At 36.5% G+C, this 22,211-nt stretch overlaps 2 protein-coding genes and 1 non-coding gene across 7 annotated transcripts in view; all 3 read right to left on the reverse strand.

Annotated features, from left to right (window-relative positions):
• Positions 1-2,777: 2,777 nt before the first annotated feature.
• The window catches only part of LOC140500928 (nuclear transport factor 2-like), a 28,426-nt gene continuing 8,992 nt past the window's right edge, over positions 2,778-22,211 (reverse strand). For all 5 annotated transcript variants that reach the window (XM_072604010.1, XM_072604014.1, XM_072604012.1 and 2 more), the window contains exons 3-5: positions 17,536-17,607; positions 6,395-6,493; positions 2,778-4,418 (exon numbers count right to left, since the gene is read on the reverse strand). In XM_072604010.1, the coding sequence (XP_072460111.1) occupies positions 4,305-4,418; positions 6,395-6,493; positions 17,536-17,607 (285 nt within the window). In that variant the 3' untranslated portion in view covers positions 2,778-4,304. The remainder of the gene's footprint in view (positions 4,419-6,394; positions 6,494-17,535; positions 17,608-22,211) is intronic.
• On the reverse strand, positions 8,918-9,850 carry LOC140500927 (small ribosomal subunit protein uS11-like). The gene has a single exon (XM_072604008.1). The coding sequence runs from the start codon at positions 9,804-9,806 to the stop codon at positions 9,360-9,362; it is 447 nt and encodes a 148-aa protein (XP_072460109.1). The 5' UTR covers positions 9,807-9,850; the 3' UTR covers positions 8,918-9,359.
• LOC140502870 (U6 spliceosomal RNA) lies at positions 11,990-12,092 on the reverse strand. Its single transcript, XR_011966605.1, has one exon. It is a non-coding gene; the product is annotated as a U6 spliceosomal RNA (small nuclear RNA).

Genomic DNA, 22,211 nt, shown 5'->3' on the forward strand with positions numbered 1-22,211 from the left:
CAGATAATCAGATATAGAGATATATAGAAAGCATATTATTAGTTCGCAACTCTAGCTTGTTAAATTCAGCACAAATATGTAGTCAGTTTCATACAGTGCATTCCAACTCTAAAATTATGATTTTGAATATCTTTATGAGATAGATGTATATGATGATGATTATAATGAGTATAAAGTAGTAAGGTTCTTCTTTGCTTACTGTATATAAAGTATATTATAATCACAATGCATGTGTGTAAAAAGCAATAGGTATCTCCACAGGTACACAAATTTGGTATGGTTAAGTCTTGAAGCTTTTTCCCATTCACCAGCTAAGTGGGAAGGAAAGAGAATTACAACGGATAATCAGATCTAAATTGGATTTGTCCTTATGGAACAGTTCCGTTTGCATTAGGACATAGCAGACATGCACTCGTTGCCAATTAAAGGTAGAAGGGACAATCATTCAATACTCTGAGTTAAGTAATAGTTTATGATATTCTTTCTTCTAAGAGGGAGTAGTTTTCTGTGCATGGAAAAATTACGTGGATCCTTAAGTCCCACAAGCTCACCTAATAATGGTCAGAGGAATAAGAGACAATTTGTTGAAGAATAGTGAGGGGGCTGTTTGACAGTGAAACTTAAAAAATCAAAGGTCTGCCATATTCCTAGGGCACATATCTAGGGCATGATGGAAAGCCTCCCAAATCTTGTCAAATATGACATTCCCTAAGGGGAACTTCCCAAAAGAGATCATTGTAGACACACAAACTCACTGATGGACCTTGCATTTTTTTTTTTAAAAGTAACAAGGGAAGATAGGACAGGTAATCCAAGTTTGGCACAAAAGAAATCAGGTGCCCAATGCCTAAAACAATCTGAAGTCAGTCAAGAAGGTGAAGGAAAGATAAAGAGCTTTTAAAGCCATGAAAAGGAAAATGGAAGGAAATAAGCATTTAATAAGCACCTACAAAATACACAGCACTGTGCTAAGTGCTCTATAAATATTACCACATTTGATCCTGACTATAACCCTGTAAGGTGGGTACTATTATTATTATCTTCATTTTAGAGTTGAGGAAACTGAGGCAGACAGAGGTTAAGTGACTTGCCCAGGGTCATACAATTTAGGAAGTAATCTGAGGCTATAATCTAATTCATGTCTTTTTGTTCTAGACCCAGCATTCTATCTATTGCATCACCTGGCTGCCTATGTTGGAGGTGGGAAGGAAAAAAACTACTGGGGGAAGATGGATGATGATAATGGATAACAGCAACAAGACTGGATTGCTCAGTTTTTATTTACCTTTTGTTTCCTCTACCTGGGAGGATAATAATTGGACTGACAGGGCATAATATTGTCTACAGGGAAATTAATTCCAAAGTAGGTAGAAAGTGAGAGTATACTATTTGTCCTTGATGAAGTTATCAGCAAGTCCTAACACATCCCAGGATACTGAAAGAACTGGTAGATTTGATTGGTGGGCCATTGAACTGGAGAATGAACAGTGTAGTCTAATAGACAGTGCAGTGAACTTGGAGTCTGGAAGACACCAGTTCCAATCCTGCCCCAGACAATGTAATATTTAACATCCCTTCAGGCTTTAAATGGATGACCCTATGACAAATACTCTGATTTTCAAAAGACAGAAGAACATGAAAACCATATATAAGACAAGGAACTTGACTGTGATTCCTGACAAATTTATGGAACCTTTTGTGAAAAGGATGTGAATATCTGGAAAGGGAAGTGGTAATCACTAAGAGTCAGCATGACTTTATGAAGAAAAATGATGTCAAGTCAACTTTTTTTTTTTTGCAATTGGGTCATTCTATTGATAGGTTAGAGGAACATTGTATACATAGTTCATCAACAGACAAAGATCTTTGAGGACAAGATTTAATTCAATAATCATTTTAGCAAGTACTTACCATACATAAAGCATTGTGCTGGGTACTGGCAACACAAAAAACAACAAGAAGTTACTGTCCTCAAGAAGGTCACTTTCTTCCAGATTAAAAGACATCAGACAACAACAAAACACTTAGGTGAATCTGGAACTTGATGAATGGCCACGCTCAGAGAATATTCATTAATAGCTTAGGGTCAACTAGAGGTAGGTATATAATAGAGTGATTCAAGAATTTGTCCTTAGCCCAATTCCACTAAACATTTTCCTCAAGGAATTGCACACAGGCACAGATGTCATGCTTATGAAATTTGGAAATGACTTCAATCTATGAAGCATAGCTGGCATGTTGAATGAGAATAAAGAACCAGAAATATTTCAGTGGGTAAAATGGCAGGGGGGTGGGGAGGGAGTAGCAAATGTAATAAGATTAAATTGAGGTAAATCTAACTTTACTTGGGTTAAAAAAAATAGCTTTCCATGGGTCAAAAATATGAAATAGGGGAGGCATGGTTGGAAAACAACTCATGTGAAAGATGTAGGGGTTTTTAGTGGACTGCAAACTCAATTTAAGACAGCAGTGTAATACAGTAGCTAAAAAAAAATGAATGCTATCCATAGGGTGCTTTGGGAAGAAGCACAGTACCCAAAACAAGGGAGGTGGCAAGCTCTTAAAATTATGCCTTAGTCAAACTACATTTGGAGTAGCATATTGTTCTGGATCTCATATTTTAGAAGGGTAGACAATCTGGACAATCCAGAGAGGGCAAAAAGAATGGTGAGAAGGGAGAATGTAATACTTGTCTTTAGGTATTTGAATGGTCATCACATGTAGGAATGATTCAACTTCTACTGGGCTCCAGAGGACAAAATTAAGAGAAACAGATGAAAATGGCAGATTTAACTTTAATGTAAGGAAAAACTTCCTAACAGAGAGATTCAACAGCAGAGTGAACATCTGTAGAATGCTCCCTTCACTGGAAGTCTTCAAGTGGTATCTGGGTAAGTATTTGTCACAGATTTGTGGAGAGGATTCTTCTTCAGGTATAGGTGCAACTGGAAAGATGGATGCCACAGGCATCTGTGAACAGTGAAAGACAGCTGGCAGTGGAGTGGAGACAAAGAGGGTGAGAATGGAAAGGTTACAGGCTCAGAAGATGTATGTACACATTCAAGCTCTGCCAATAATTAGGCAAGTTGCAATTTTTCTGAGCCTGTGACTTCTCTATAAAATGAAGGAATTGGGTATGTTAGACTTTAAATTCTCTTCCAGTTTTGACACCACGATCTTTCTATTGGAACCAAACATAGAATATGCTGCTCTATTCTTTTCCCAGTATGAATTAATATCTTGTGTTAATTTTCACATATAAAATTGATATATAGAACTTTCTTTTATGTTTAACACACAAGAGAAAATTCATAAACCAGAATAAAAAGCAAAAGAGTCTGGCTCTTCATGCCTTCTGTTGGTGTACAGGAGCATGGTGTGCTCATAATCTACTGAATACTTGGCAATTATTCTAACCAATATGACATAACCAAACTCAGGGACGTTGCCATCCCTCTACAATTAAAAATAAACCCATGTGTCTTGGCCACTACTTTTTGCCCATTTAGTATAGTAGACTAGGTAAAAAAAATTGTTTACTTTTGTTTATGGTGTTTAAAAATATTAGCATTTCATCATTCCTAATATCCAGAATTTTCTGGTTCATTAGTTCATTGAAGTTATATACTGAAATTTGTAGCTTCACACATTTAAGAATGTAAGGATAACAGGATTCAGCTAGATGAAACAGTAACACAAACATTATAAAATCTGTGTGAAAAAGCAATTTCCTATATTCTAATATCTGACACGCAAAAGTCTACTTTGTGTCAGCCACCATCCCACAGATGTTCTGAGTACAGCTACAAAAATAACTTGCCTAGAATTAACTGCATTGCTAAGTAATTTTTGGCTGAACACAAAGCAGGGACATTAAGGAAGTGAATTGGGTTTTCCAATCCAGAGTTTCTTTAAAATAAGAAGTATCTATCATTATTATTATTAAATCATGCGTATGAAAGAATTTTTTCCTCAGTTCCAACAGGTAAAAATGTGGTCCCCTAAACAGGGATTTTTTCTAAAAGGTACATTTTGCTTGCATCTGTTCTTCTAAGATAGCACCTTGGTGCTTCTCCTATTTGAGTCAATTTCCCAGTATCGTAAAATTTTGATGCAGGACTCTCCATCCTTTCCCTGAAGTTGCCCTTTGATTGTTTTACATAGCCATCCATGTTCTTTTATTTGTCAACACATAGCAGAGCAAAACTAAAAGAAAAATCCAATGTTACCTCTTTACCATAAGCTGAACCAAGCCAAGAACAACAGGGTAGGGAAAGTGTGAGAGTAGAAAGAATACAAAATACTCAAGCAAAGTTGTACAAAGCCAGTCTAAAAATATCATTAGTGCAAATCCATTTGTCATTCATATTCTTCAGAATAAACAGTTGGTGGAATCCCATCACAGGTTCTTCATCTACCTTTTAAAAAGAAGGGGGGAAGTTATTTGGTTCTTTTTATTTTAAGTATTTTCTTGTTAATAACTTTTTATTGACGTTTTTTACATCATCACAATTTCCCAAGTATCTTTTCCCTCCCTCTCATGCTCCCAGAAAGGCAGCCCATATAACAAACACTATTTTAAAACAAAAAATAGAGATAAAGAGGGAAAAATCAGCATCACTGATCAATACATTGAAAATGTCTGAAAATATGTGCAATGTACATTTATGAACTTTCCAGAGAGTCATAAAGGATGAGGTGGAGATAACTTCTCATATCTCCTCCTTTGAGCCATGTATGTTTTTCCTAATTTTGAAATATTGACTTTTAATTTTAATTCATGGTTGTCTTATTTATCACATAATTGTAATCATTGTATATATTGCTCTCTTGGCTCTGCTTATGTAGTGTTTTAAGTAGCATCCAATCACCATCAGTAGAAATTAAATGTTCATCACTATCAGACTGTAATAAACATATTCCTCATAGATCCCTTCTTAATAACATACTTCTTGCTTATCAAGACAGAAATCTTCCATAATTCTGCTGTGAATTTTACAATAGAGGGGGCCTATACATCAGAAGCATATTTCATAGTGATGCTTTCCCTTTCCACAGTCTTTGAAAAGATATGAATGTCTCATACCTTTGGTGAACGAGGAGTACCAATTTTCTACCCTCTTCTCCCTATTCTATCTTCACAATTGCTTCATTTATCCTATTTTGTACATTTATTAGTTTCATTAGCTTTTCTGAAGTATGGTAACAAAGAATGCAGTATTACAGAATATTATATTTCAGACGTACATTTATTAAGTATGGGCAAGATTATGTTTTTTATACTTATTTTGATGACTCTTGTTGACAGTATAGTGGTCAATGTTCTCAGGAAATTATCTACAACAATTACTAGGTTCCTGACTGAGTTATAGTTGTTGACTCAGAATCTTTCCTTTTTACCAATAATTTAGATAATTTACTTATAAGTCATATACACATAACATCTTTTGCTGTTCTAATCCTTATCTGTTTGGCACCTTCTCTACCCAGAAAAGTTGACCGTCATTCAAAGACCTGACGATTTCACTCTTCCAAACCAGCAATCATCTTTTTATTTGTAAACACATTTGTCTCATGGATTGTCAAAGTGTTGCACGCTGTTTTTCAAAGTATTCTTTGACTTTCCTGATATCTGGTTTATATCTAGACTACTTCCCTGGGACTTCCCTGTTCTCACATCACATTTTAATTTTTTTAAGGGAAAGAAATCTTTTTCCTTTTACTAAGACAGCTTCTTGACTATTGTTAATTGGTCATAACACATTTTTCGTGAGTCCTTAATATAGTGCTTAAATAGTCTTCAGGTTTCTTATATTCTATCTCTCAGTTTTTCCCCCAACCATTTATATTTTTCCTTTATTTCCTTTCATAAAATTGAATAACCCATGATGTCTTGGTTTTCTTTCTCCTGCTATGGTTGATTTTACATATCAATTCCCAGTCCAATTTCTATTCAATAATAAGCCCAAGTCTAGTAAATTTCCCTTCTATTCCATCCTAGACATCATTTGATTCACATCATTATTTAGCACATTAAAGCTAAAAGATTTGATAGGATGTATCCAAAGAGCTAGGATAGATCATTCTATGAATGATAAATTCTATGGTGATAAATAGTAGGTAACTTCACCCAAGATTGAGGTGTTTAGTAACCTACCATAAGTAATCTGGTCATTCAAAGAGAAATTTAAAAAAAAACCAAGGCTAATGGGCAAGGAAAGAACTTAAAGGGATAATGAAAACAAGGTCAGTTTTGAGATCAAGGAATGATTCAGGGAAGTGTAGAGGAATTGCCAACAATATAATAAGGAAATGAGAAACAGTAATGAAATGTTGTACTTACCAAATACTCTTCTTACATGCATTAAGTAGCATTGATTTTTAAAATCCTTACCTTTAACTGACCCACAACCATACTAAGGATACAGTTATCTGGAGCTGGTTGGTGATCTTGAGATGTGATACTGTGCTGGATTTTTTGGAATGGAAGATTCTAATAAAAGGGAGGAGGGGGAAACATAGACACAAAATATTTGAACTTCAAATAGGCAAACATTTATTAAATTTTACATGAACAAAAACAACAAATGGTACATTTACTTAGAAATTAGCACCACTAAATTCCTGGATAATTTTTAGGTGGAAATGCGTTATTGCATTTTATTTGTTCAAAAGGCTAACATAAACTATTCTATTTCTGCTATTGTTATAGAACTCTGAAAAAATCTAAACTCACCACTCTAGTCTCAAAGCTGGATTACTGCAAAACAGAAGAAAGAAACCCTAAGAGACAAGATGAAAATAAGTGGATAGGGATCATTTCATGTTCTAAAATTATATACTCAAAAGTCCTATTCAGATGACCTCACTGTGGTAGGGAAATGATCCTAGTTCTTTTAGGTTTTGTCTATTGAGCACCAATTCTAGCCAGTTCTTTGCGAAAAGACTTAAAGTATTGGATCAGTAACAGACTATGGTCTTCAATATTGATTCCAGAAGACGATTTTTCTATCAGTATCATGTCTCCTCCAGGATAAGATGTTCATCTGAAATCTCATCACTATGCAGATGAACTCAGTTTTTGATTTATAGCACCTTCTAAACTCCCATAGAGTGCCACACCTGGGGTCAGGAAGATTCATCTTCCTGAGTTCAAATCTAGCCTTAGACATTTATTAGCTGTGTGATCCTGGGCAAGTTTCTTAACTCTATTTGCCTCAGTTTCTTCATCTGTTAAATGAGCTGGAGAAGGAAATGGCAAACCACTCAAGTATCTCTACCAAGAAAGCCCCAAATGGGGTCATGATGATTTGGACTTGACTGGAGCAACTCAACTCTCTCAGGTACCTCTCCCCTTTGATGGGAGAACTGGAGGGTAGAACAATAAGCTCCTCCCAAAGCCTTCCTTTATAAAGAGGCCTCAGGACTTTCCAGGTAGCTTTCCATTTCCCATCAGCAGCTCTGCTTCCTTTCAACTCCACAGAGCATTATGTCTCCAATGCTGGGTTCCACCCTAATAGTCTCCATTTTCAACTTCCTTTTGTTGAATGTTTCCCCGCCTTGATGGCAGAGACTATCTTTCTCTCTCTTATCTGTATTGCCAGTGCTTTGAACAGTGCCTGACACACAGTAGGTATTTAATGAATGTTTATTGAATTGTGTTGATTACAAATGTAAAAACAGAGACATGGGTACTGTGTTTTACTTAACTTTTTTTTTTGGAAACAGAGGGAGAACAGATTACTGGGAAGTAACCAGGGCATCAAACAAAAGCATCAATAAAAACTTGTAATGGGGCTTTGGCACATGCCCAGATCAGCCGAGATGGAGGCCCTGCAAGGGGAAGGCCAAGGACATGCTTCTGAGAGGAGCCATTCTGCCTTGGCCTACCACATTGCTGAGAATAGCCACTTTACCTGGGCTATATAGCCAGAACTGCCTGTGTTTAAAAATCTGCCTCACTGAGGCACAATCTCTCTTCTTACAGTTTCAAGAAACTTACCTAAGAATCTAGTAGAGGAAAATAACATGGAAACAAATATATACAAAGCAAGCTATATATACACGAGATAAATAGGAAATAATTAACAGCAACAAGCTGGATGGGAAATGAGATAGCTTTTCCTTTCCCTTAGGTCTTGTGGGCTTGAGAAACAGACTTGGGGCTTGGGTTTTGCTTCATTTGTTCTTTTTAGTTCTAAGGAAGGGGAATGGAATTCCAGACACACAAATTCAAGCTAAAGTGACGTTGCAGCCCAGGGCTGACATAGCCACCAGCTCAGCAAGGAAGCCTTGAGAAGTCAAGGAGTTATTAGGGATAAAAGCCTGGGGTGATGGGGGGTGATTCGGACTTGGAACCTGTTGAGATGAATGCTATATAAGAACTGAGCTAAACTGTGTATTTAGTTTTCTTCCTTTTCCCAGAAAACAAGGTCATCTAGAAAGGATTATGCCACCTAGGGGTTGCGGTAAATGTTTCTATGTTTGTTCTCATTATACTTTTGAAGTAAATATTTCTTCAAAAACCTAACCCAATTGCTAAATGGTTAAATGTACCTGGGGCATGTGGATCCCTAAAATTAGGGCAACCCAACAGGTGGGGGCTTGAGCCAATAGCATAAATGAGACATTCCCCAAACTCTTAAGGGTATGTTCAGAAAGTCTTGGAGAATCTGGTGAAAATATGACAGACTTGGTCTTCAGGCAGCGCAAGCTACTTGTTGCACACAAAAGAAAAAGCCTACTGTCCAAAAAGGCAGCATGGTACGGTGGAAAGGACACAAAAATTGGAGTCAGAGGACCTTAGTTCAAATTCCAGCTCTGCCACTTAACTGTGTGAATGAACTTTGAGTAAGTCACTGAATCTCTATGAACCTCAGGTTCATCATTTATAAAAAGAAGGCTGGATAGCTTTTTTTTTTTTTTACTATGATCACAATAAATGTTTATTGAAGCCTATTCTGGCTTGTTGGAGGTATAAAATACTCACAGCCTAGTATAGGAAAAGCATAAAAACACTGAACAACATTAAGATCAACTTTCATCATGATAGTCAGCAATGTAGAATATAATTTGGGAATTAACAATCCAACTGGCAGAAAGTAGTACTAAAGCACTGATTTCAGTCAAGCAATCCTGACTGCTCAGTTCTTTTTTTTTCACCTTTTGTTAGTAATGCTACTGCTAATAAGCCTCTTTCCCTAATAAGAAGCCCAGGACATGAGTCCTAAGCGACAAATAGAATCCTTGAGACAAAAAGTGTACATACATCAAAGCAGACAGCACCAGGAAGAGTTTGCCAGAGGCAAACAGACCATTGTGTCATTTTTTATTGACAAAAATAATCCAGCAAACAATATTCACAGACAGTGACCACCCTTTCTGTGAGTACTGTCAGAGGGGATTGGAGTGACATCCTCAATCTGCCTGATCTTCATTCCAGAATGTGCCAGGGCTCTCAGGGCTGACTGTGCACCAGGGCCAGGGGTCTTAGTCCTATTTCCCCTTGTGGCCCGAAGTTTGATGTGAAGGGCAGTGATGCCTAGTTCTTTACATTTCTGGGCAACATCCTGAGCAGCCAACATAGCAGCATAGGGGGAAGACTCATCTCTGTCAGCCTTGACCTTCATCCCACCAGTTACTCGACAGATAGTTTCTTTGCCAGAGAAATCAGCCACATGGACAAGGGTGTTGCTGAAGAAAGCAAAGATATGGCAGACACCAAACACATTCTCTCCTTCTGCAACTTGAGGTCCAAGGCTGATGACCTGCTCTTCCTTCTTTTCCTTCCCCTTGAGAAGTGCCATTTCTGTTCCTCCGCTTGGGCCGCCAACACCCTGAATGGCTTTTAAGAGCACTTTTATCCCTTAATCTATGATCATATGAGGACTGCCTCTCCAAATAAGTTTGGTGAAGCTCATCACCAAGAAGTGTGCCACCAAGAGAGGCATTTGTTGGCCACAGCAACTCAAGGATTATCTAAAATTAGGCAGTCAGTCTTCCTTCCACCCTTCTCAGAGAACTATCTTATACAATGAAATATTTTTAAAAGACAAAAAAGAAAAAGAAAATGAAGAGGAAAAGTTCAGCATGAACTATCAATGCACTGAAAAAGTCTGAGAGCCTGCGCAATGTGCAATGTCAGTGAAATTCCTACCTCCATGAAACATCAAGTTGGTGGGGGAAGGATTTGTTCATTTGAGTCATACTTGATCTTTATAATTTTGTTTATTCATTTTTTATTTATGTATGGAATTGTTCTTCCCATTTACATTGGTGAAGTCCTTGTGTATGTCATTTTCTTGGCTCTGCTTACTTACACTCTGTATCAGTTCATGTAGACCTTTTGAGGCCTCTCTATATCTGTCATATTCATCATTCATTACAGTCATTAATATTTTTCTATATTCATTCATTCCACTGCACTCACAATTTATTTATCCATTCCCCAATCAATGGACATCTAGTTTGTTTCCAATTCATTGCCATCCCCAAAAGCGATGCTACAAATATTTTGGTGCATATGGGAACTTCTTATCAATGACTTCCTTAGGAGTATAAATCAAGTAATGGCATCTCTGGCTCAAAGGGTACGGACATTTTTGTCACTTTATTTGCATAATTCCAAATTGCTTTCCAAAATGGTCACACCATTTCACAGCTCCAACAACATTTTATCAGTGTGCTTATCCCACAACTCCTCCAACACAGCCTATTCTCATTTTTAGTTAACTTTGCCAAGTTGCAATGTATGAAGCAAAACCTTAGGGTTGTTTTTGTTTTGCATTTCTTTTATTATTAGTGATTTGTTTTGTTTGTTTTTTGGAGATAAGTGGAATTAAGTGACTTGCCCAGTGTCACATAGCTAGTGTCTGAGGCCAAATTTGAATTCAGGTCCTCCCGGTGCTCTAGTCACTGTATCACTTAGTTGCCCCTATGATTAGGAACATTTGGAACATTCTTTGATGTGGCTGGGAATACTTTGTAATTCTTTCAAGAACTGTTCATATCATTTGGACACTAATCTATTGTTGAATGCCAATTAGACAGATAGATGGATATAAATTATTTGTATATCTTGCACACAAAACCATTATCAGAGAAATTTGATACAAGTATTTTTTTCCCTTTCAACTACTTCCCTTCTTATCCTAGGACATAAATTTTGTCTCTACATAAGTTTTTCAGTTTCACATAATAAAAGTTATCTATTTCATATTTTGTAATTATATCCGTTGTTTGGTTATGAATATATTGTCTACCAGAGATGTGAAAAGTATATCATCTGCTTCTCCTCTAATTTTTAAAAATCATTTGTCTCTAATATTAAAGTCACATATCCATTTAGACAATTGTGTAAAATATTAGTCTAAGCCTACTTTTCTACCAGATTGCTTTCCAGTTTTCCCAACAGTTTTTCTTTAAATTAAAAAAGGGAGATTTTTTTTCCAGGCAATTTATGCTTTTTATTTTATCAAACAATGGTGTTATCATGTTCCATTGTTTCTGATTCTCCCTTGTCTAGTCTGTTCCATTGGTCTATTTTTAAACTGATACAAGATGGTTTTGAGGACCATTGCTTTATAATATAGTTTGAAGTCTTGAAGTGTCATTCTCCATTTATTCCTATTTCTTTTCACCACTTCTCTTGGTGTTCTATATCTTTTGCTTTTCCCAATGAATTTTGTTACTATTTTTTCAAGTTGTACAAAATACCCTTGTAGTCATTTGATCAGTATAACATTAAACATGTAAATTAACAGTGGTAGTACTGTCATTTTTATTATTTTGGCATGGTTATAAGCATTGAATATTCTTCCAGCTATTTAAGCTTCTCTTCCTCTATTTAAGGAACCCTTTGTTTTGTACGACAGCATGATTGCCACTCTTACCCCTTTCTACTTTAGCTGAAGCACAGTATCTTCTGCACCATCCCTTTATTTTAATTCTATAAATCTTTCCCTTTCAAGTGTGCTTCTTGTAAACAACAAAAAATATGGAAGGCTTCATGAATTTACCTGTCATCCTTGGATAGGGGTGGTGCTAATCTTCTCTTGTTCCAATTTTAGTATATGTCCTGTCAATATGAGTACAATATAGTTGATTTTTGAAGGTTTATTTTGTAATCTGCAACTTTGTTGAAGCTGTCTCTATTAGTAGATTTTCTCATTCTTCAGGATTTTCCAAGCATTTCATCATCAAATCAGCAGTTTTATTTCCTTCTCACCTACCTTTAATTCCTTTCTCTTGTCTCATTATTATTATTAGCATTTCCAGCACTATATCAAATAATAGTGGGAAGTTTAAGCATTCTTATTTTGCTTCCGATATTTACTGGAAAAAGTTCTAGTGTATCCTCACTACATTTAATGTATGTTTTTGTCTGCGAGAGATGCTTTTTTATGATATTAAGAAAGGTCTCTCCATGCCTGTATTTTGTAGAGTTTTTATTTTAAAGCATAAATGAATTCTGTGTGTTTTCAAAGGCTTTTTCTGTATCTCCTAAGGTAATCATTTGGTTTGGAATGTTTTGGTTTTTTAACATGATTAATTCTGTTGACTTTTTTGCTAATGTTGAACTGTCCTTGAATTCTGGTATAAATCCATCTTGTTGATAATGAATGATTTCTTGGATAAATTGCTCTGGTCAGTTTTATAGGATTTTGTTTAATTTAAAAAAAAATTAAATATTCATTAACAATATAGGCCAGGGATGAGGGTTAGATCTCAAAGCTTCTCAACCTCCTCTTACACTAAACAATTCACACATCACCAGGTTCACACATCACAAGTCTTTTATCCCAAGTGACTTCTGAGGGAGACTGAACTGGCCTCTGATGGATGCTGGGCTCTTTCCATCAGGCTTGGTAAAGAGATACTTAGCCCCATCCATTACTTCTCCCTTCCCTCCCTTCTCTACAGCATGGTATCCTATGTACTCTGTTCTGCAGTTCTTGGGCCCAGCAATATAGAGCATTGTCATCCTGGTACTGCTGCAGCCTGTACTACTAGGACAGTGGTGTCAGGGTAGGAGGTTGAGCTCTATTTCAAGCCTAGATGTGTTTTGCCCCCTTCCCTTTGTCCCCCTACTCCCTTACAAAGATCTTTTATGAGAGAGAATGCTGTCATGATGCTGGCTATTGAAGTCTCAGCAAATTTCTACAATTTGGAGCATGGACCTCCAGAGCACTGGATAGAGAGAGGCCCAGAGTATGGAGTTACATTTTGTTGCAAATTTGTGGGTTCCAAGAGTGGCTAGCGTGGTCATGGTATTGATAGCAGTAAGGGAGAGGGTTCTAAGTGAGGTCAAATAAAGCATTAGTTCATGGAATTTTTAACGTTCTTTTGGGTTCTTGGTTTCCTAGACCATGGAGACAGCTGAAATTGCTTTAATTTTGGCACACAATTTCTTTTTAGTGCTCCATCTTGTTAGTCACATGACTCATAAGTCCCCTAAGTCTTGCCTTGAAAAAAATATTCATGATATATAGGTGTGAAGCTTCTGAATGGTCTATAAGTCTTTGTCTTTTCTCGGTCCTTACTCCTAAATCATACTGTCCTATCATAAATTCTCACATTCCCACCTTTATACTACAGTCACAATATAGTAAATGTTGGCTTAATTTGGAGTCAATACATTTTTGGTAGTATTTTTCCAACTCTTCATCCTGTACAATAAATGTAGGCATATAAGATGTGATTATTTTCATGTTTGTAAATAACTTTGTAAATAAAGTTTGTAAATAATGATCTATAAGCACTGAAATTAAGGGTGACCAGCATAGTGGCAAAGAAACATTGTTTCTTATTGCCTTTGGATGATCACATCAGCTCCTACTTTTGTCTTTCCATGGAGAATTTGTGGTCCATCCTTAAATTCAGATGTTATTTCCTTCTGTGTTCTGGATATGTTTAGCTTCTGGATTTGTTTAGCTAGAGTAAGTATGTCAAGATTGGTATGATAAAGTTACTCTCATTGTAGACTCCACTTAGTCATCAGACAAAGATCTCACTTTTAGAGTATCAATAGCTAAGTTTCTGCTTACAGTTTATTAAAAAATATGATTCTTAGCATCATTTGGTCTCATCACTGCAGAAGTGAAAGAGTGCTGCACTGGCCTTGGGGCCATTTTGTATTTTTCTTTGCTTCATGGATTACTGTAGCTAAAAAAAATTTAGCACCATGAAGCCAGCCTCATCGTGATGTGCCTCTATGCACTTAGCTAGGCTTTTCATCTGACACAGTTATAGTCTTCCTGGGTCCTTACTTAAAACCTTTCCAGCATGGTAGAAATGATTATAGCTTGTGCTCCATTGCATAGCCTTCAAAGACCCAGGGTCACGTTTACTCCTTGACCAAGCATCCAAGTAAGACTTTGTGAAGGATAACAATGGTATAAAAGGTAAAACAGCAGTGTGGGAATTAAACAAATGAGTATTACTAACAAGTGGTCTAGGAGTTTGGAGAAGGGAATGTGGGCTGGAAATGACCAGCAAGCTTTTGTAGATAGTGACTCCTACTATGTTACTCTGAATATTGGTGAACTCCCTTAAGAAAGCAATGATCATACTCCACTCTTAACTGAGAAAGAAATAATGGGAGACAAAACTGTAATCACTGCGCAGGTGAGATATTTTCTGTATTCCCAGAATAAACAAATCCTAGTTTACCCATTACCCCATGGCAGGTAGGTGGCACAGTGGATACAGTGCCAGGCCTGAAGTCAGAAAGACTCCTCTTCCTAAGTTTAAATCTGGTCTCAGATACTTACTAATTGGTGACCCTGGACAAGTCACCTAACCCTGTTTTCCTCAATTTCTTCATCTGTAAAATGAGTTGGAGAAGGAAATAGCAAACCACTCCCAGTATCTTTGCCAAGAAAACCCAGAATGGGGTCATAAGAGCCAGACATGATGGAGAAACTGGACAACAATTATCTATTACCCACAGTACATACGGACCCCTACCCTGTAATGACTAATATATACCATAGATATGAACAATTCCTCTCCTCCAGAAAATTATATTCTCATCTCAACTAAATATTTTGATAATATAAATATATAAGAATTAAGACTACCTAAATATAGTATATATGTGCCAGGTAGGGGGAGTATTCGGACTGAACTAGGTATGGGCACTCAGTGTCAAAATTCTTTCTGTCTGGTCAAGAAGGTGTTGATAAAATGATGCATCTGTTTATGAAGAACGTTTTTTGTTTCATCTAATTGGAGTCCTCTTCCAGTCATCTTCTCTACAAATAAAGCACTAATTTAAAACATTTCATTGAGACTTTTTTGATAATTTTTAAAGGCATCACTTATTAGATAAATCTACGTTGGCTATGAACAAAATACATGTTGGAATGCTTTAAAGTATATTGGTTATTTTCTGGTTACATGAAAATTGCTTTTGCTGTCTTTAACTAATGTTAGAGTTTAGCATTTGGGGGAAAAGGATTTAATTTATACTGTTCTACTTACACAGTCATAGGATTCAGAGTTGGAAGTCAGATTATCTAATCTAAAACCTTAATTTTACAGATAAGAACACTAGAATCCAGTCAGTACAAGTAACATGATGGAAGCAGAGTAGGCAGGAACTCAGAAGTCATTTAGCCCATACCTGAATAGGGACACAATAACATCACAAAGTTTGAAGTACTCTACAGAGGGAGAACTTTGTAGAGACAAGACTGCTTTGTTTTTGGATGTCTCTAACGGTTAGGAAAGGTTTTCCAAACATCAAGACCAAGTCTGCATCTCTATAACTTTCACTCATTATTCCTAGCTCTTTCAGGGTTAAACTTATCAAGCTTAATTCTTTTTCTATGATAACTATTTTTAAGTATGGAGAAAGAAATGGCAAACCACTCCAATATCTTTGCTGAGAAAAACCCAAATGGGATCACCAAGAGTTGGACACGACCGAAACTACAGAACAACAATAAATCTTTAAGTATTTGAAGAGTTATTGATTTCCCCAACTTCACCATCTTCTCTTCTCCAAGCTAAACATTCCCAACTCTTCCAGTCAATTCTTATATGACATGGTCTCTGGCTTCATATTTCTGTATATATTCCAGCTGACCAATGTTTTTCCAAGTACATGGAACACACAACTGAACAAAATCCTCCAAATCTGGTCACCTCCAAAGTCTTGGACACTATGTCTCTCAGTACAGAGTAAGATCACAATAACTTTTGGGGGGACTATATCACCCTGTTCAATCATAATGAATCTGTAATTCCATTTAAAAGTCACAAACCTTTTCCTGACACTACTGTTTATCTATGATGCTATATGTGTGAAGGTGATTTTTAAAAAATTCATGTAGGAGACTTACAAGTGCATCTATCCATACACAAATTTCATCTTATAAGCAGAATATCATTTTAGTTTGTTCAGATTTTGAAAACCTTGATTCTATCATCTAATGTGCTATTGAAAGAAATGATTATTTCTCTCTTATATTAATAACTGATTACTGTATTGAAACAAAAGCCTTCCTCTTTTTTATTTTCTCATCCAGAAATTAACCAGTGTAAGAAATCTTAGGCAAAGGCCTACCCAGGCCAAGATCTAATCAGATAGTAAAAGAAACTCTAAGTTTGAGCTAGTGAGAAGATTCCTGCTCATTGTGTTTACTCAGACAGGTCTGGGAAAATAAGGATTTTCCCTTTTGTCTCACAGGTAATATGGAAATTGATATGTCCCTTTGACCAAGACTTGGGTGATCCAAATCACATACCCTCACCACCCTAATTATAATGTAGCCCACCTTCCATTATAATATTCATTTCCTCATTAATTGCTAACCATTCAGAGTTTATTGCCACCCTCAGAAACACCTATTCTTCCAAGGGTATGTAAACTGTGAGGCCACCACTATGAGGGTCTTTGGCATTTAAGAGTGTCACTGACCTTTTTATTAATAAACATGCTAACCTTATTAATAAAGTGATTAAATTATTCAAATACTATGTCTCTTGAACTTTTTAAATGTCATACTACTCTTCTGGGTTGATGTCATATACAAATTTGACAACTATCACACCCAGGTCTTTTTTCATATCATCAATAAAAATGTTGATAGGGCCAAGGGCAAATTTCTATGGTATCTTCTTTCAAGTAGATATCAATTAACCCATTAATAGCTACTCCACTCATTCATTTAATCAGTTTTGAATCCATATTGCTGCATCAACTAAACTCATATGTAGACTCTCTCATAATGCTTTATTAAAATCTAGGTATACTATTGCTAGGGCATTTAATTGATCTACCATTCTAATAACACTATCAAAAATTGATTACATTGGCCATCTGTTCTCGGGAATCTAAAATGGATTTTAGTGATCATAACTTCCCTTTCCAAAAGCTCATATTAAACTAACATTTAATATTTGTGCAGTCACATGGATATTGTGTTTATAGAGCCATGATTCAAACACGTCTCCTGACTTAAAGTTCAATGTTCTGTATGTTAAAATTGCCTCCCCAACTCCCCTTACATTCTGTAAAAAAGCACATACCAGCATCTTCTCCATGATTGCTGATTTTCCTTGGAATTGTTCTCCTTCCCATGACAAACAAGAAGCTTCTGTCTGCATGTGCAGTGGATGTAATAAGGAAGAAAGAAAAAAAATCTTAGTTTCTAACATGCTCCCATTACCACAGTAAAAATTAAAGGACAGAAGGGAACAAATGTACAGGCATCAAAGAAGAGGAGGAAGTATGTGGATTCTTATATTAGCCAGAGTTGAGAAATCCATGATTTGGCATTCAACAGAATAGACCTTAAAAACAACAACAACAACAAAGGTTTTTGTTTTTGTCTTTATTGCTGTTTTGTTTTTTAAGATGAAATGGGCAAAGGCCAAGAGGAGAGACTGGCTCTTTCAGGGAAATCAATGAAATCCCACAGACCAGCCAGGAGATCAAGTTAGTATATATATCCATTACTATTCCCAGGAAATGCAGCCTAGTAACAAGCATTCAAATGTGAAGGACTGGCAGTCAATAGCTTGATGAACATATCTTTTAAAAGCACCCCACTCTCTTTGTTCTGATTTCATATTCACCAAGCAACTTTCTGGTCCTAATTCTCTTTCCCAAGTACATTTTGTGCTGACATGGGGATGTTTTAGTTCTTCATGCAAATGAGTAAATTGGCTATAAGTCTCTTATGAATTTGATCATTATGAATCAATTCTTTAGTGCCTGATCACTCCCTGGGGAAACTGATCATGTCAAATTTCTGGACCTGTCAGGCTGAGAACAGTATCCTGGAACACAGAAGAAACAAATCAGAAAGGCCCTGGATAACTGTCTGACAGTCCCTGTCATGTGGACATCTCCATAGGAGTGCAACAACAAATTGAGCCTTGTTAACCACAGTAATCTCAGTGTAAATTTTCTGAGAATGCTTTTGCAGGGCTAAGAAATGGAGGACCTAAATCTATCTCTATGATTAGGTCTTTGTAAAAGTCATTCTTCTACCTACCTCAAATCCTCCTTCTTAAAAAAAAAAAAACACCACAAAAAACTCAAAACCCTTTAAGTTTTTCAATTGTAAAATAAGATTATCTTGAGACTATCTACTTATAAGGATAAATGGAGGCTAACTATAATTCTAAGAAGCAATTAATATACATACACACAAAATATTGCTGCTAAGGGAATTTTACTGTTTTTATTTCTTGTAACAATTAACTATCATTTAAAAAATGCCAGAAAGGTTTTGTTTTGGATTGGGGTGAGTAGGAGGGGGTTATTTGTCTTTAGTAACTTACCAGACCCACATTTAAATGAAATGAACTGGAAATACAATCAACATTCTGAATTTCTAGTTTCTCTTTCAATTAACATTTCTTGAAAGTTTATAAATGATTACATTCAATATAGAAAAGAAACCAGGGCTAAACTTTATTTATATGCTCTGTACAAGGACCAACAAAGAAATAACTATAATAACCTCAATCCAAGATCATCAATCAGTCGGATTTTTAGTGTATGCTAACCTAACCTATCCTAACAGGACTAATTGCTGGAGAAAAGACTTTTACTCCTCTAAATAAAAGTACAGCATATTCAAAGGAGAAGAAACAAGGGCTGGGGGAATTTGCAGTGACAGAATGTTTAAAATACAACTACATCTATATTATATATTACATGGCAGTGTATATTGGGCTTGTGGGGTTAACTTTATTTTTTAACTGTGAAGATTTGTGCAACTTGTCAATATTTCTGAACCTAAAGTGGCAGCAGTAGGTCCTTTCTTATCTCAAACCAGTATATATACTATGATTCTTATCCTGGATTGTTATATTACAGCCTATTTAGATGTAGGGGAGGTTGGGGGAGAGGGGCAGGGTTGGAAGAAGGGAAACATTTGGAAAACACAGATGGTACAGAATTCAAATGCTCATTTGCTTAATGACTTCATCTGTAGGAGGTTTATTAACATACCTGTATGCCAATTTCCCCATCATCCCAGATGTATTTTAAGGTACAGCCCCAATCTATTCCTCATAGATCCTTTAAAAAGCAAACTACAGCATTAAAATGAATGAGAACACATACTCCAAGGGCATATTGGGAACAGATGATCAGATCAATATAATCACCATTGTATACTCTAATCAGCAGGTGAGCTGGCACATTCTGTACCAATTACATTCTGCGTTACCTTTGATACCTCCCTTTGCCACAGAATGTCAAATAGTTGCACAAGATTTGGCTTCTTTCTTATGGAAAAGAACAGTTTCTTTCACTCAATTTAGATTAAGAGGTTCCCAAAGTGGGCAATACCACTTTCTTGGGGTGCTGGAATGATGATGAGGGGAAGCAGTACCCTTAGGTGTAGCTGAATAAAAATAAAGGGACAGTAGAAGCATAAGGAAAGAAAAGAAGATAAAAAAAAATTTGAAAAACTATTCCTCCATGTTTCATCTGTTGTGTAACAGAGTTAAAGTAGCAGTGACTACGTTATTTTCCAAATAAACACACAAAATGCAAGTTATAACTGATCAGTGTTCAAGTTCCCCCACAGGTCTTAATGAGAAAGTGTTGATAGGCAAGAATGCTGACAAGTCCAGCATGCAGGAGCAGGAATATGTGCTTGTAATGACTTGTTTAGAATAGTTACTATATGATTACGTGACATAATATTGCATCATCAAAATTTCAATGGAAGAAAAACTGAACAAATTTACAATAAATTATTAAGTTTAAGATGTGTCATTTTAAAAAAATCATATTTTTTGAAACACAAATAAAATAACATTAAAGATTAAAGAAAGTAGATTTCCAGTGGGCTGGTGAGTAAATTTTTTTTTTTTGAAAAGGTGGTGGCAGGCCAAATAAGGATGGAAACCTCTGATTTACAAGATAGAGGAGATAACTCCATTCCCATAGGCGAGCAATCTTCTGATGTCATAGGTTCTTAATTATGAAACTTTACAGATACTTTACCACTTGGCTCTTCCTGCCAGCACCATTTCAGCTTATATCCACACAAGACAGGTGACAAGATGACCTTCAGGCTAACACCCTCGTTAGCCACCTGCAGCTCCAAAGGGCTTGCTTTGCCTGGGCACTTTCCATTTCTCCTTTCTTTGCAGCCCTGCCAATTCCTTGAGAATGAACCTCAGTTGACAATGATAACCTACCTGAACTTGTTCCTCAATAATTAATATAATTCCACTTTGCTCTTAGTCCCATACTAGTAATTATGAACCCTGATTGCCATTGTTCAAACCCTGTCCTCCTTGCTCTCCAACAACCACTCCTTATTCTTCCCTGTTGCTCATCTCACATTATTGAGATGCCTTCTGCCATTATCTCCAACTTCCTTCATTTCACATGAAGAGGTGGATGTTCTCATCAAGGCAAACCCCTCTATTTGTACAAGTGATTCCATTCCACCTGATCTCTAGCAAATTGCCTGCTCTAGCATCCCTACTCATAAATTTTCAGTCATTCCCTGTCCACTTACTAGCTGCTTCCCTACTACCTACAAATAAGTACATGTTGCCTCTATCCTCAAAAAATCCTTACTTGATCTTTCCATTCCCACTCGCTATTGTCCTGTATCTCTCCTCTCTTCCTGGCTAAACTGCTTGGGAAGGTTGCATACAATAGGTGCCTTCACTTCTTTTCCTCTCATTATCTTCTTAACTCTGCAGTCTGGCTTCTGACCTCATCATTCAACCAAAATTTCTGTCTCCAAGTTTACTAATGGTCTCTTGACTGACAAATCCAATGGCCTTTTCTCAGTCATCATTCTTCTTGACCTCTTTGTAGCCTCTGCCACTGCTGTTCACTCTCTTCTCCTTGATATTCTCTTCTCTTTAGGTTTTTGTGACATTACTCTCTTCTGCTTCTTCTCCTACATGCCTTATTTTCTCTTTTTCTATCTCTTTTGTTGTATTTTCATCCAGGTCTTGCCTGCTGATCATCAAGATCTCCCAAGACTCTATCCAGGGCCCTCTTTTCTTCTCCTTCTATACTATTTCACTTGGTGATCTTAATTGATTCCATGGCTTCAATTGTCATATCTATGCAAATGACTTTCAGATCTATTTATTCAACCCTATCCTCTCTGATGACCTCTAGACTTAACTCTTCAACTCCCTATTGGATATAATGCAAATATCTTAATTTCAACGAGTCCAAAAGTGTACCTATTTCCTTTTTATGACTTCCCTGTTACTATGGAGGGTACCACTATCCTCCCAGTCCCCTAGGCCCGGGCTTCTTACTTTTTTCACTCACTGTCCTAAGCTAGCTATGTATCATAACTATCATAACTGACTCCTCACTCTCTCATCCCCCATATGCAATCAATTGCCAAGTCCTGTTGTTTCTACAAGGCAACCTCCATGGTCCAGGTCCTCATCACTTCATGCCTGGTCTATTATAATAATTTGCTGGTTGGTCTTCCTGCTTCATGAATCTCCCCACTCTAATCAATTGCTGTTAAAGTGATCGTCCTAAAATTCAGGACTATCCATATTACCTTCCTTCTCAATAAACTCCAGTGAGATTGCTATTATCTCTAGGATCAAATATAAAATCTTCTGTTTGGCTTTTAAAGCCCTTCAGAACCTGGTTCCTACACATTGCAAGAAAGGATCAGGTTTTGCTTTTCTTTATATCCCCAGCACTTAGCACATAGAGAGTACTTAATAAATGTTAGTTGACAAGA

This window comes from Notamacropus eugenii, chromosome 4 (assembly GCF_028372415.1).
Source record: "Notamacropus eugenii isolate mMacEug1 chromosome 4, mMacEug1.pri_v2, whole genome shotgun sequence".
Taxonomy (NCBI): domain Eukaryota; kingdom Metazoa; phylum Chordata; class Mammalia; order Diprotodontia; family Macropodidae; genus Notamacropus; species Notamacropus eugenii.

What these genes read in the sequence shown, in the direction of transcription:
- LOC140500927 (XM_072604008.1), bottom strand. Translation starts at nt 9,806, where the DNA reads ATGGCACTTCTCAAGGGGAAGGAAAAGAAGGAAGAGCAGGTCATCAGC.